This window comes from Paramisgurnus dabryanus, chromosome 21 (genome assembly GCF_030506205.2).
Source record: "Paramisgurnus dabryanus chromosome 21, PD_genome_1.1, whole genome shotgun sequence".
NCBI lineage: Eukaryota > Metazoa > Chordata > Actinopteri > Cypriniformes > Cobitidae > Paramisgurnus > Paramisgurnus dabryanus.
Genome location: NC_133357.1, coordinates 15,935,257 through 15,949,369, shown reverse-complemented (window position 1 = coordinate 15,949,369; position 14,113 = coordinate 15,935,257). Strand labels below are relative to the sequence as shown.

General features: G+C 35.0%; 1 protein-coding gene across 13 annotated transcripts in view; it reads left to right on the top strand.

Moving 5' to 3' along the window:
• rap1gapa (RAP1 GTPase activating protein a) overlaps window positions 1-14,113 on the top strand; it is a 106,614-nt gene that overhangs the window by 63,525 nt on the left and 28,976 nt on the right. For 9 of the 13 annotated variants that reach the window (XM_065285877.2, XM_065285870.2, XM_065285868.2 and 6 more), the window contains 4 exons: window positions 9,417-9,449; window positions 11,795-11,842; window positions 12,556-12,594; window positions 12,700-12,885. In XM_065285877.2, the coding sequence (XP_065141949.1) occupies window positions 9,432-9,449; window positions 11,795-11,842; window positions 12,556-12,594; window positions 12,700-12,885 (291 nt within the window). In that variant the 5' untranslated portion in view covers window positions 9,417-9,431. Of the gene's footprint in view, window positions 1-7,095; window positions 7,328-9,416; window positions 9,450-11,794; window positions 11,843-12,555; window positions 12,595-12,699; window positions 12,886-14,113 lie in introns of those variants that run through there. The other 4 variants (XM_065285869.2, XM_065285878.2, XM_065285879.2 and 1 more) reach the window with 2 other exon arrangements.

Sequence of the window (14,113 nt, the reverse complement as noted above, 5' to 3'; positions counted from 1 at the left end):
CCGGCTCACGTAACATCTTTCATTACACAGACAGAGAGCATGAAATAAGCTCCTGAAATGTATCTTAAGGTGCTGAAGCTTTGTTGCTTGTGCTGCGTGCAGTCAAACTTCTATTTCTTTGATTTCAACAGCATGTTTGATCTTGGCTTCTATGGAAAAGAATAACCTTAGTTTTTCACACATTTATATTTTATACATGCTGGGCTACTGATCCACTAATTATCTAGCACTAAAACAGTGTGCTGACAGGGATAAACAAGCACTCTTTAAAATCCCCAGTGAGAAAGATGTCATTCGTTTCATCGCATTTTGTTGGAAATGTTTGTCGATGTTGGCAATTGTGTCAGACAATGATTTGAGGGTCAAAGGAAAGAGCTAAAGAATAAGATCCCATGTGTATTGTGTGTAAGAACGAGATGGAATGATCTGAGCGTGTGTCTGGGAGATTTCAGGGCTTTTGAACTCAATGAGCTGAGCCTGCAGATTAAGAGGATAAAGTTTGGGTGATGTCAGAGAGCTTTAACAAGACCAACGGTTCTACAGCATAGCTTATCTACAGCATGATGGAAGGTCTTCTCATGTGGAATGATTGTGTAGAGAAAATGAAATGACACTAAATGCCACCTCTGTCAAAAATGAGATAATGATATTGACCAAATGCTCTTGGCAAGTATTGTATGTTCATCATATACTTTTGCTTCAAATCTGCTCAATCTCATACTCGGGTCATTCAGAAATACAGGTTTGTTGGCAGAATCCATTGAGAGTCGGCCAAATGCTAATTTACAAGAAAACATGTCAGACGCACTTAGAGGCTTTGCATCTGAGCTTTTCAAATGCCTTCAACGCCTTTTGTGGTAAGGCATACTGTGCTTTATTTTTCTTAAACTTGAGCAAGATACCTGTATTGGTTAAAATTATTTGTACAGCTAGAGCTTTCACAGTGACTGAAATTTTTTTACAATAAGGCTGTATTTGTTAACAATTAGGGTTACACTTTAGTATTGGGACTTCAAACTAGTTGCTTATTAGCTTGCTTATTGCCTGTTTATTGGTACCTAAACCCCAGGGCTGTTAATTCTGATTGGTTGAGAAATGTTCCACGGGTGTTGATAATTTTTCGATAACCACACAACTGACCTGTCAAATGTCTTAACCACCAGAGCAATGTCTTAGTAATTCCTGTGGTAATAGTGGTAAAAGCGGAATAATTGACTCCGGTCCTTTGAATTATTTGAAATTACACCACGGGTCTGTAAGTTGAATGCTTTATTCCGATTGGTTGAGAAATGTTCCATGGGTGTTGATTATTTTTTCTGTAATCCGGACACCTAACCTTTTAAATGTCTTAAAAAATAGGCACCAGAGCAATGTTTGTGGTAACCGTGGTTTAAGAGGAATAATTGACACTAAATTATTTTAAAAAAATTAATTAATAATGCATTCTTTTTTTACAATTCAATGGCCAGGAGTCAATTACTCCTTACTTATAAAGTACATATTAATTCCTTATTCAGCATAATGATATTGTACATCCCTTAATCCAATCTCATACCTAAAGCTAACCACTATAAACGGTTTCATTGGACGCATGTTTGGTTACGCGATTACGCATCTGAGCGGAACTTTATTTCTGGTCTCTGTTTGTTTAATAATCTAACTTAACTCTGTAACAAATGCCTCATTGAAAATAACAAATGTTTTGGTTTCCTAAAGACGAGGGAAGACGGGGATCGTGGTTTACAGCTATTTGAATGGAGGTTTGTCAGCCGATCTGTAGTTAAGATTGCATACATTATACAGTATATAGTACACATTTTACACAGTAACGTTAGCTAAGAGTTGTTTTTTATACGCTTTAGCTATGATTTGAAAAGTCATAGGTGATAATCTATATGTGTTCCCCATACTGAAGTGTAACCGCAATTAGTTAATGCATATAACTAACATGAATTATCAATGAACAATACTTTTATTCATCTTAGTTGATGTTAATTTCATCATAAAGATAAAGTTTATTGATCAGATGTTGACCTTTTATAGCTTAGGAGCTTTAATCGATTTCTTATACTGTATTTCATATAAGTCTACTTAAAGGGACAGTTAACCGAGAACTAAAATTATTCATCATGTACTCAACATCATGTTGTCCCATACCTGATTATTATTCTTTAATGAGTTTAATTGTTTTGACAAACTAACTTTAATAACTAATGTATTTAGCACAAGAAACCATATAGTCAGAACAGTTTCCTAGTAAATTGAGCACATCAATGTCATTTGCATTCAGAGAGTCATGCAAGTCAGAATGGATTTTAGTCTGCTTTGTTTGTAAGCATCTGCTGTTGGAACGCTAATGGCAATGTCTCACCTTTCTATTTTGAATTTGTTTCAAAAACACAGAAATTGCCAAAGTTACAAAGAGTATCAACTCTTGCCTGCAGCTTTAGCTTGTGTTAGATCAGCTGTAAAACCAGAAACATATGGGTCTGCCTGTCTTAATACATTACCATTACATCCCTCAAAATAATACTTGCAGGCTTGTACAGATCTGAAATTAAGTGTGTTGTCAGAGCTTATCTGCAGAAATAATGAGATTCTTTGTTAGTGTCCTAATCTATGGACAGGCCTGTCATTTTTTATATTGTTAATTTTTGTTTTATGTGTTTAACAAAGAACAAATCTCAATTTTAAGACGTTCCATGTAAACTCTTAAAAATAAAAGTACTAAGTACAATTAACCTTTCGTGCAACTGAAAGGTTTTGCATGTGAACTTTTTTGTGGAACCATATAGCATTACAACCCAAGTACTTTTTTGGAACCTTTTTTAAGAGTGCACCTTCTGGAACCTGCTTTTTTGTGTTATGTATACTATACTCTTTGTTTGGCAGTCACAGGTTTAAATGATTTTAAGATGCAGTACTGTACTGTAGGTCTCACTGTAGAGAAGAGACTATTAAGAGAGAAAAACTTTGATGTACTGACTTCTGGTCTGATAGCAGGGTCTTTTTAAAGTTAGATTTGATTTAATTTTCACTGAGAATGGTCATGAGAGAGAGAGAGAGAGAGAGAGAGAGGGAGAGAGAGACTGGAGAATCACATGAAGAAGATCATTAACTGGGGATTGGCCTGATTTCACAGTAGAGATTATGATTCTAACAGCCATGTCCTTCACCCCAGTATTCACACTTTCTCTCTCTCCTCCCTTTTTTAAAAGCTGTTTATAGACTGAAGACACCAGATTATTTTAATATACTTATCTAACATTTTTTGTTCATTGTAGTGTATCACACATGTTAAAGTAGGTGCTGTCTTTGTGGAAATGGTGCAAGACTTCTGTTCCTATAAGTGAAAATGGATAAGGCTAAAACAGAGATAACTGTATGAGTGCTTTATCATTTCTTAGAAAATTTAGGGAGAGTTTCATTTTTAGTCCAGCTAAATAAGTTAGTTAGCTTATTTTGGTTTTGCCCAGGGGGGCATTACATTTCCAATGGCTTTGAGCTGTGTTACAACACACTGCATGTTCTGCCAGGTTGGCATAAATAATAGATAAAAATGTTTCCTGAAACATTTTTAAATTCTTTTTTTAGCGGTAACACTCAATAAAAATGTGCTTATTTAAGTTTATAGCAGTTTCAGTCAGAGCCCAGTTTTATTTATGGTTACATTTTAGCTAAATCAATAGATACGTAAAGGATAATGTAGAGGCAGCGGGTTGTTATCACAGAAATAAGCCCAAACAGTGTTCGCGTCTGGTGTTATGTTATATCACACTAAAGGGGCTTATTTCGCAATAACAACCAGCTGCTACACTGTAAAACCAAACAGTAGAACTAACTTATAATAAAAAGTACCTGGTACTCAAAATGTGCCAAAAAGTTTAGCTAACTATTATTTTTGAGTTCATTCAACATCTATCATAGATTTAAGTTAGCAGGAAATAGTTTTTTGAGTTTTTACAACTACACCAAAGGTAAAGAGTTTAGGGAACTTGAAAAGTAGATTCAACCATAATTAAATATTTTAAGTCAAAAGCCCTCTAGTGGCGGTTTTTACCAAAAAGTGACGTCATCATTGAAAGGGCACTCAGACGTGTTTTAAACGGATGAATTTGCTCTTGAATGCAAATAATTACAAAATGTTGCTGGTTGTGATGAGTTCAATTTGCCAGGTAAGCTAAGAAAGAGTCTGTCACTGCAAATTTACTTCATTTTAAAGTTAAATCAACACCATTGGTTGAGAAGGTTCAGTTCCCAGCATGCTTTGCATAAACCCGCAAAACAAGAGCATTTTTTGAAATTAAGTGATATTTTATGTGTTTTTTAGTAAACAAAAAGGCTCAGTAGTGTTAAACATTTATTTATGTTGGTGATTTAGAAAAGTTTGCTATTTTTTAGTTTTGTGCTTACCATTGTTCAGAAGTGTAGTGCATGTGCTAAGGCTTTAGGTCAATAATGTGTTGCTTTATCATATAAACAATACCTATGTGAAAGTCAACACTGAGCTCAGTCTCAACACACTTTCACTGGTATCAAATTTTCATGAGTCACATGATTTGTGAACAAAATTAAATGGTAGTTAGTTTACTTGAATATTTTGAGTACTCTGAACTTGTCAGGTTTTACAGTGTTCTGTTAAGTTGTAAAATGTAGATATTTGAGTAAAGGAAACTACAAAAAAACAAAGCAATCAGTTGCCACAAAATATTTAAGTAGCATTACTACTAGAGTTTAAGTTACATAAATTAATTTTTATATATGAATAATTGAAGTTGTCGGTACTCAAAACTTTTGACTTGAAGTAAAGCAAGGATGAACAAAACACTACATATGTATTTTGAGTTAAAGGATATTTATTTATAATTTACAGTTACTCAAAATAACTAGCTATAAGCTTACTCATAATATTTAAGTAAGCAAACTTACAAAAATAGAGGCAATCAGTTGCCTCAAAATTTTTGAGTTAGTAGAACTTATCCGGGTTTACAGTGTAGTACTGTACCTTATCCAGCTAATTACACTGTTATTTACCTCATAAGTAAGGTAAGAAACATTAAATATTGATTTGAAAAATTTGATTTGCTCATTTATAAAAATACCGACCTTCTGTGAGGAAAAACCATAGACTGTAAAAAAAAGATGAACGTAGTTTCAGTGACGTCACCCATAGGTTTCTAAAGACAATTTTTGAAGCCAATATTAGGCTGCTTGCCGTTGCCAAATACTGAAGCTGGTTGTTGAAACCATAGATAAATAATAAAGGCTACCTGTACGTGCTGCTGGCCAATGGAGGTCAACGTCCGCACCTGGCGACCATCTTACATCAGACAGCTCGCTCACTCATAGCATTGTTTTAATGGTGCATGTACTTTTAAATGACCATAACTTGCTCAATTTTCTTCCGATTTTCAAAAATTATAGCCATGTTGATAATGTTTGTAAGAAACCAAACCATTTGAAAATCGGTAGAATATTGAGCAAGTTATGGTCATTTAAAAGTACATGCACCATTAAAACAATGTTACGAGTGAGCGAGCTGTCTGAGGTAAGATGGCCGCCAGATGATGACGTTAGAGACTCCGCCGTAAAGAGGGTCACACACCGGACATGCAGCTCAGCACCGTGCATCGAGTCGCGTCTAGAACAACTCGGAGGTATCGTACGCCAGAAGTGCACAATAAATAGCGCAAGCTTAGTCAAATAGCATCTACTTTAAAATGCTAAACATACGTTACAGTATATACGTTAGAAGCCAATGTAAATTGTTAATGATTTGGGACAAATATGATGTAATTTAATGTTAAACTATGTGAGTGGCGCTCTATGGCGCGACAGGGATTTGAGCAACTTCCTGAGTCATAGCTGGGCACTGCGGACAGTGAATGTATATTACCCTGCTTAATATACAGCTACCTGCCACATGAGTAAATATATGGACACAAAATATTGATTTGAGATATTTTATTACCTAATTTGTAAGAAATGCAAACCTTCCAGAAGAAAAGCGTTTCCTTTAAACCAGTATGTGTTCAAACAAGAAATTTATTTTGGTTAATAATTTGTAAATAAAATCTGATGTATGTTGTTATTGGAATATTTGTATTGAATTTTTTGTTTAGTATTAAATTGCACTTGTCAAGATGAATTGCAGTATTTTATAACAGCATCGAATATCAATCAATCAAAATATGAACAGCCTGGTTCCTGGATCTGCTGTAAATGTGTTTTTCACAAGCAAATAATTAATAATCTTTGCCCAGGTTGGATAGATCCTGCTCAAATATCCAGGAAGAGTCATAAAGTTAAACGGCAGTTACAGCCGATACGCCTGGTTTAATCCAGCCGTATTGCTCTAATAATGATGTCAGTTAATCTGATGACAGAGCCATTAAGCGGACATAATCAGCAGTCAGTCTTGCATCACAAATCAGCTCTCCTGTCTCTCTCTCTCTCTCTCTCCATCACATCCTATTAAACACCATCCACCTTACATGTCCAGCGACCTGGCATTGATTTCAGTTGTAGGTGACAGACACCTTAATTAAAAATACCTTATATTTGACCCAAGAGTGAATCTCTGAATGCTTATCACCTAGAACTTACATCTCTTTCTCCAACTCAGATTTATGCTCATATGCAGGGTTCAAAATTCATTTTTGTTCTTGGGTAGTGTTCATTTTGAACCCTGATACTAACAGTTTTACCATGGTAAAAGTGCCGTCTGTGTGTATGCGTGTATATCAGAAACATAAACTCTGCACAGGCTTGTCCGGCTGAAAGAAAGCAGATATAGGCTCAGTTTTATCCTGGACATCTGCCAATGAAAAAGGAAACAAAAGGGCAAAGAAATAAAAACTAAAAGAAGAAGAGTTAATTCTGTAGGAATGCATCCTCCCCTGCACATCTCATATTGTTGCTTCAGAGAGGAAAATACTTAATTCTCGGAAACTTGATGGATCTTAATGCTTACAGTGCACACTCATTCAGACCTCAGGTTACAGGCATGCACTGTACACACCTCTTAGTGTACACACGGCTGTATGATATACATGAGCAGCGCTGCCCAGCTGGAGTTTTCAAACTTTTTTGACATGGAACCTTCTGCAGCACAATGTTTGCTCTCATTTTTAAGGACTGAAGCGGAAAACAAACGCTGGTCTCTGCACAAATCTGCAGCTTTGAGACCATTTTGTGCTTTTTGACTTTTGAGGAACAACGTTTTTAGCGGAGATTTTGGATTTAACTTTTAAACATGGCTAAAAGTCGGTATGTACACCTCAGTCCACCGCAGGTCTCAGTCTCTCACTGGAAAAGACCTGGCAAAGTAAGTGTTTCGTATATTGACTTGAAAAAGGACACTGTTGGATCTGTGTTTGCACTGGTGTTTAGCATGCATTGAAAAACTCGGGTAAACATACAGAATAAGTTTGTATGCCTCATTCTAAGGCATAGTATTTTACTACAGCATATAACATACTGTATAGCTATAGCAACTTTTAATTTGTGAAATAAAAAATGTTAAGTGTGAAAGTCGATTTGTTCGTAATCTCAGAATATGTGGTGGGATCCAATAGTGTCCAAAATAAGCACTTTGCAACTTTGACAATTTAAAGGGAAAGTTCACCCAAAAATGACAATTCTCTCATCATTAACTCACTCTCATGTTGTTACAAACCTGTATACATTTCATTATTCTGATGAACACAAAGGAAGATATTTGGAGGAATGTTTGTAACCAAAACATGCATGAGCATTCACTTCCATAGTATTCTTTTTACCTACTATGGAAGTGAATGGGGTTCGTGATCGGTTTGGTTACAAACATTCCTCAAAATATCTTCCTGAGTGAACATTTTTTTATTTTTAGGTCAACCATCCCTTTAAACTTTATATATTTTGCATTGAAGCAAACATTACAAACATTTTCAAATCATGCTAGAATAACATTTTATTTACTAAACTTATTATGCTGATAATTAAATTTATATAGAAATGCACCATAGAAACATTTCATCATCTGCGACTTTTGGACTCCATGCCATGGAGTCCATGGTATTATATACTAATCGAATACATGTATGGGTGCTTACACCAAAGTGTCACTTTCTTATCTTGTTAGTATAGATTAACCTGCAATATAATACCCTTCTCGGTACCATTACATCCATACTATACTATACATACATACAATAGAATGTATATATTGTTTATTGTTAAAGTAAAGCTTTTGTAACGTATATGATTTTATTATATTTCGTTATATGTACAACACATTGTATTCCAGTAGTAATAGAGATCTGAGTAGTGTTTGTTTAAGGAAGAGTGTTGGTTACTATTAACAATGAAGAGATAAAGAGTTTAATAGATTTATTCAATGACTTTTGTCTCATAGTTCATTTGAACTTAAATACTCTCAGTCCATGTGACCTCACGTCAGAAGTTTGTTTTTAAGGCAGCAATAACGTTTGTTTGCCAATGGTGGGGAACTCAAACAATGTACTCAGACAATGTTGTACGGTACACAGACTATTTGTTCAAGAGTCAAGACTGTGAGAAATTCATCCGCTCTTTAATCTCCACACATTGTAGATAATTGTTTCCCGTGTCTCTATCTCTCTCACGTTATTTTTGGGTCCGTCCCAAGTCCTTGCATCCTGCAAGTCTGTTCTGCTGGAGATTCTCCATGTAGCTGTTTGCTAGAATATATTGGGCCATCAGTTCTTATCAGTAGATAAAAACTATTACTGTAGTTGTGGGCATCAATCAAAATGAAAAAGAAACGGTATGGACCTAAAAAGATATTTAAAGCACATGCTGAATATAACACTTAAGACTTTATGGTTATGAATGCTTTGTGGTTGCGAATACATGACAAATTACTCTGCTTGGACACCCACTTATAATCCTTATAATCAATTATTATACGACATCATAGCAAAAAGGCACAAACTCAATTTATCCAATTATGAAAGACATTGGTTTGAGTCATGTTACTTTTTCTCCGTCACCCAAATTTTATATATGCTGCCATCAAGCTAACAGGTGTTGGGCCAAAGTAAACATATAGCTCCAGTAAAATAGATTCAATACTATTACACTACAGAAGTTATGCAAGTTTAAACTTAGATACACAAATAAACACATGCTGTTTCTGTATACTAACAAATGAATCAATCTTTTACTAAAATGCATTTTTTTTTAAACGAGAATGCAGTCTGGGAATTTTAAACGTTTGTTTCCTGACCAATTCGGAAAGAAATATTCAGCGAATGCAGCTACACGTACAGTAGTAGTTTCTAGCACTGTTATGTGTCTTCTGTGTTCTCATTTTCCAACTCAAATCATGTAAATTGAATCTTGCGGTAACCTTTGAACTTATCTCATTTCATCTCATCTTTTCTCATCTATTGCAGAGTGATTTATTTGCAATGATTGAGAAAATGCAGGTAATGTGTGTCCTTTTACGTTTCTTATATTTTTCGCCTTCCTCTCTTCTTCTGCTTATCTGCCTATAGTTGCATTTGTATTTGTACTGTATGTTTCTGGTTTATCTTTGTGAAGAATGAGTACAATGATATGTTACAGTCCTGGTTGCCAATACTGTAAATTAGCGGTTTTCTCTGGTGATTAACCAATAGATGGAGATACTTGCATACATGGAAAAAAAATGAAAAATGGGCTACAATGAGTCATTATGTGGTCATTTGATATTACCATTGTTATCTCTGACCCAGGACAGACATCCAGATGTCTATGGGGAAACTATGATAAGTGCATATCCCATGATGCATTAGGAAACACCATGACATTGGACCTGTTTTACTATTGGGTTGCAGCTGAAGGGTATTAAAATCCACATAGCAAACATCTGTTTCTTTTGTGAATCACAACCTTAGCTAGATGTACAAAATGTTTTAAATGACAAACATGCTGGTATGCATATCACAGTTGTTCCGCTATAAAGGAGACACTTGTTTTTCTGTGCTGTAAAAGATACCTGCTGGAATGTGACATCACATAGATCACACATTTCATCTCTGTTGCACTGCAGCATGTCAGGTCTACAGTAACAGTTATCAGCAGAATCTGATAAGACTAACTTACATACTGTAGTTTTTGATATTCATCCCCTGTTTGAAGGCTCTGTCTGTGCAGCACAGTCGCCAGATGTTTTTTTTTTATTTTTCAATGAAACACGAGGTGAGAAATAAATGGACAAATGTTTGATCCTCGCAGGCTTAGAATGATATATTTATGTAAATTGACTTAACATAAAATAATAATATTATGATTTTTATTTCATATTTATGTCTTCTCCCTGCATGCTTGCAATGCTGCTTTGATCCCACTGTCTGGAATTTTCATAAAACTTAGAGAATGAAAACGTTATAGTCTGTGAGTTAATTGTTTAATGTTACGTTACATTTTTTACCAATACTGTGTTCTGTTTTTTTATATTGACATCAGGAGAGCTCTATTTTTCAAAATGGAGTTTGTTGCCAAAATAAAAGTTTTATGAATGTTCCAGTATCCTGTTTCATTTTCCTGGTACAGAGAATAATAATTATTTTAAGAATTATTCATGTATATAATTATAGTATTTGTTTTTATAATCTTTTTAAATATTCTTTTGTTGGAAATCATTTTATTGTCATATTTTTAAAAAGGACACTCTAGTAAATTGCAAAACAATACTTGTAAAATCATTATCATTTAAAAATCTTACATATTTTTTGCATTCTTAAGTAATGTAATTTTAAGTAAATAAAGGTGCTTAAAAATAAATGTTTTTCACAGTGATCCCACAGAAGAACCATTTTTGGTAAAAGGTTCTTCGAAGAACCATTTCGTTTAAACCTTTTTATAATACAAAGTACCATTTTTGAAACAGAACGATGTTAAAGTTGATTAATCCTTGTATTATGTTTGATTTTGTGACGAATCGGGCCAAATTGACCCTAATTGGATTCATAGCAATTCCCTAAAAATATATGTGAAATTGACAGAAGAACATTAAAATCATGAAAAAATTATGTTAAAAACTCACTTCAAAGCACATCAGTGTATCCTAACTTTGCATTCATGTTCATGGCCCTAAATGAGAAAAAGTGACCAAAAGTCTGGAAGAAATAGATACCTTGTAAATAGAAATGATAGCTCACTTTTACCATCTTTCTGTGTGAATGTTTTTTCAGTACTCAAAAAAGCGAGGAGAAGCATTTTTACCCCATGTCAGGATAGTAAAACACCAAAATAGCACAAACACTGAAAACATATATTTAATTTTTGGTGTGTATATTTGCTTTGGATAAAAAAATGTGGGTCGAATTAACCCTCAAACCTCAAAATCGTTACATAATTATTTGCGTACACTTCAAAAGATGTCAGTGTATCCCAACTTTGCATGCATGTTCATGGCTAGCCTATAAATGAGAAAAAGTCACAAAATTTCAAAAATAAAATCACAGGTTAACTGGTTTTTCCGACGAGTCAAATTGACCCAGAAGATAATACAAGGGTTAATAAAGCTATTCAGCCAAAAATGGTTCTTTTATAGCATCATGAAGCACCTTTATTTTGTAGTTTGTAATTCCAGATACATTCATAATTTTAATCTAAAAGTGCAATACTCTTAAAATGTACGGACTGTAATATTATTTAATATTTTCCGGTCATAAATGGCATAAAATTGTAATCTGGTTGTTTTCTTGCCCTGCAGATGTAACATTAAGTGTAATTTTCTTACCCATTGGTTGCTATAGGGCTGACAGATTCTCTTTTCATCTTTCAGAGCAACAGAATGGATGAGCAGAGATGCACTTTTCCTCCACCCCTCAAAGTACGTTCATCTCACCACTTCCCTTTTGTCCCCGTACACACGTCACATGCGCAAATACAAAACATGTATTGTTTGAGAGCCACAGGCTGCTGTTTTTATCTGCAGGAAAACAGCTTCAAATAGAAGAGCTGGTTAGCAGTCAAACCGGTGCAGCTAGATTTCAAAGACATCTCTAGCCCAATTTCTTCTGCACTAATGGAGATGCATTCAAATAAGATGAGCTGGTGCTGAGCATTATTTTTTAGCCTAAAGCCACATGGTCTGTAAAAATTATCAGACACTCTCTTCATAGTGAGTTAGTTCTCGTAAATATATTAAATTATAAAAAATGCTTTGTCTTTTTCCTCAAGATAAATAAAGTCATAAGAATTTACTTTCAAGAATCTTGAAACCCTTTTTTGGGCAACTTTTTTCAATATTTTTCAATAAACGCACACCTGACCTGTCAAATGCCTTAAGATAACCACCAGATGCCTTAGCTAATGTGATAGCTGTGGTATAATTGACTCCGGCCCTTTTAATTATTTAAAAATAATGCACACGCGCTGTGTAACTCAATGTCTCGACATATTACCACCTTGGGTGTGCGCATTATTTCCGAATTATTTAAGGACGGTCCTCAGTTATTACTACATATAAAAGTGTTGGGTTAGCTGGTCGGTGGCACCCAATGAAAAAAATTGTTTTAGTGAAAAGTGTTTTTTTCATTTCAGACCGAGGAAGATTACATCCCTTACCCCAGTGTCCATGAGGTAAATTGCTTCAGCATAAAAACATTTTCGCAGTCAATATCTAAGTGGAATTTATTGTGTGCTTGCACGAGTACCATAATTATTTCTCTTCATTCATCCTGTCAGGTTCTCAACAGAAAGAGTCCATTTCCTCTTATTCTGCTTCCTCAATTTGGTGGTTATTGGATTGAGGGGACCAATCACGAACTGAGCAATGGGTTTGAACCGGAGCAGCTCCAGTCGCCCACCTCACGCTTTAAACTGGAATGCAACTCCACCGCTAAGATCTACAGGAAACATTTTCTGGGCAAAGTAAGCACAGGCTTTTATCCAGCATTATACAGTACTGTGCAAAAGTCTTAGGCCACCACCACCACAAGACTTGCTGTTTTAAAAGTTTTAATGTCCATCCATATTTATTTTTCAATAAGATACAAACAGAAAATATGTACACAAAATAAACATCGGTCAGTATTTACTGTGACCTCTCTTGGCACCAAACACATCTTGAGCTTTTTTGAGGAGACTGAAGTCCTGAAGTCATTCGATTAGAATGAGAAATTAGGATTAAATTTCATATAGGGTAAAGAGATCCTGCAGTTGCCTGCTATTGCTCAAGTGGAAGGGGAGTTTACCCTAAATACTTCACACTTCAGCTTATACTTTTATATTGTTTTTAATACTACATACACATTTCTTGTATTTTCTGGATCTATTCTAATAAAGAGACTGAGAAATAATTATATATGATCACTATAACATTCCAAAAACAACAAATCTAATGGTAGCATGGTGGCCTAAGACTTTTGCACAGTACCGTTACAGTAGTCATCAAAAGTGATGTCTGGGGAGAAAATGTGTACAATATTTGCTTTAAATCCCCTCCTAGGTTATTTAAGACATCAAAATGTGAGGTGTAGGGTATAAAATGGACAAAACACTAAACTTTGACCCCTTAAACTCTGCAGAGCCACCGCCGGCCGGGTCCAAAACGGCATCATCAAATTTCTTTTTTAAAAACAATTAACGTTGGGGAGCACAAAGTTTCATGTAAATGAAGACAATTTTTATCAATTTACTTCAAAGTATGGAGGTAGATGACTTAAATTCAGGCATGCCCAATTCTGCAAAAATTCTTATTGTACTGCAGGGCATAATGTAGGTTAGGGGTGTGATGATTAAATGTATCTTGCGAGATTAAATGTGTCTCGCGAGATTTCTTGTGGAGGTGTCTCGCGAGATTTCTTGTGGAGGTGCTGGCCGTTTCTCAAATAAAAGACTGCATCCTTCGGAGGTGGCATTTTTAAACTGCATTTACTTCATTACTGTCTTATTAGAGAATATTAACAATTATAAAGTTTACTAATTATTTAGTTAATCGCAAATTGTTGTAATATGCAGACGACGTGCGAATGTAATGCTCAGTTAATGATCTGAAATAAACCTTGATGACGTATGCAGCCTGCATATGCGACCTCCGGAGGATGCAGCTTTCTGTTTGACCCTTTTACACAGTGCATGCATTATATTTGTCTTTTAC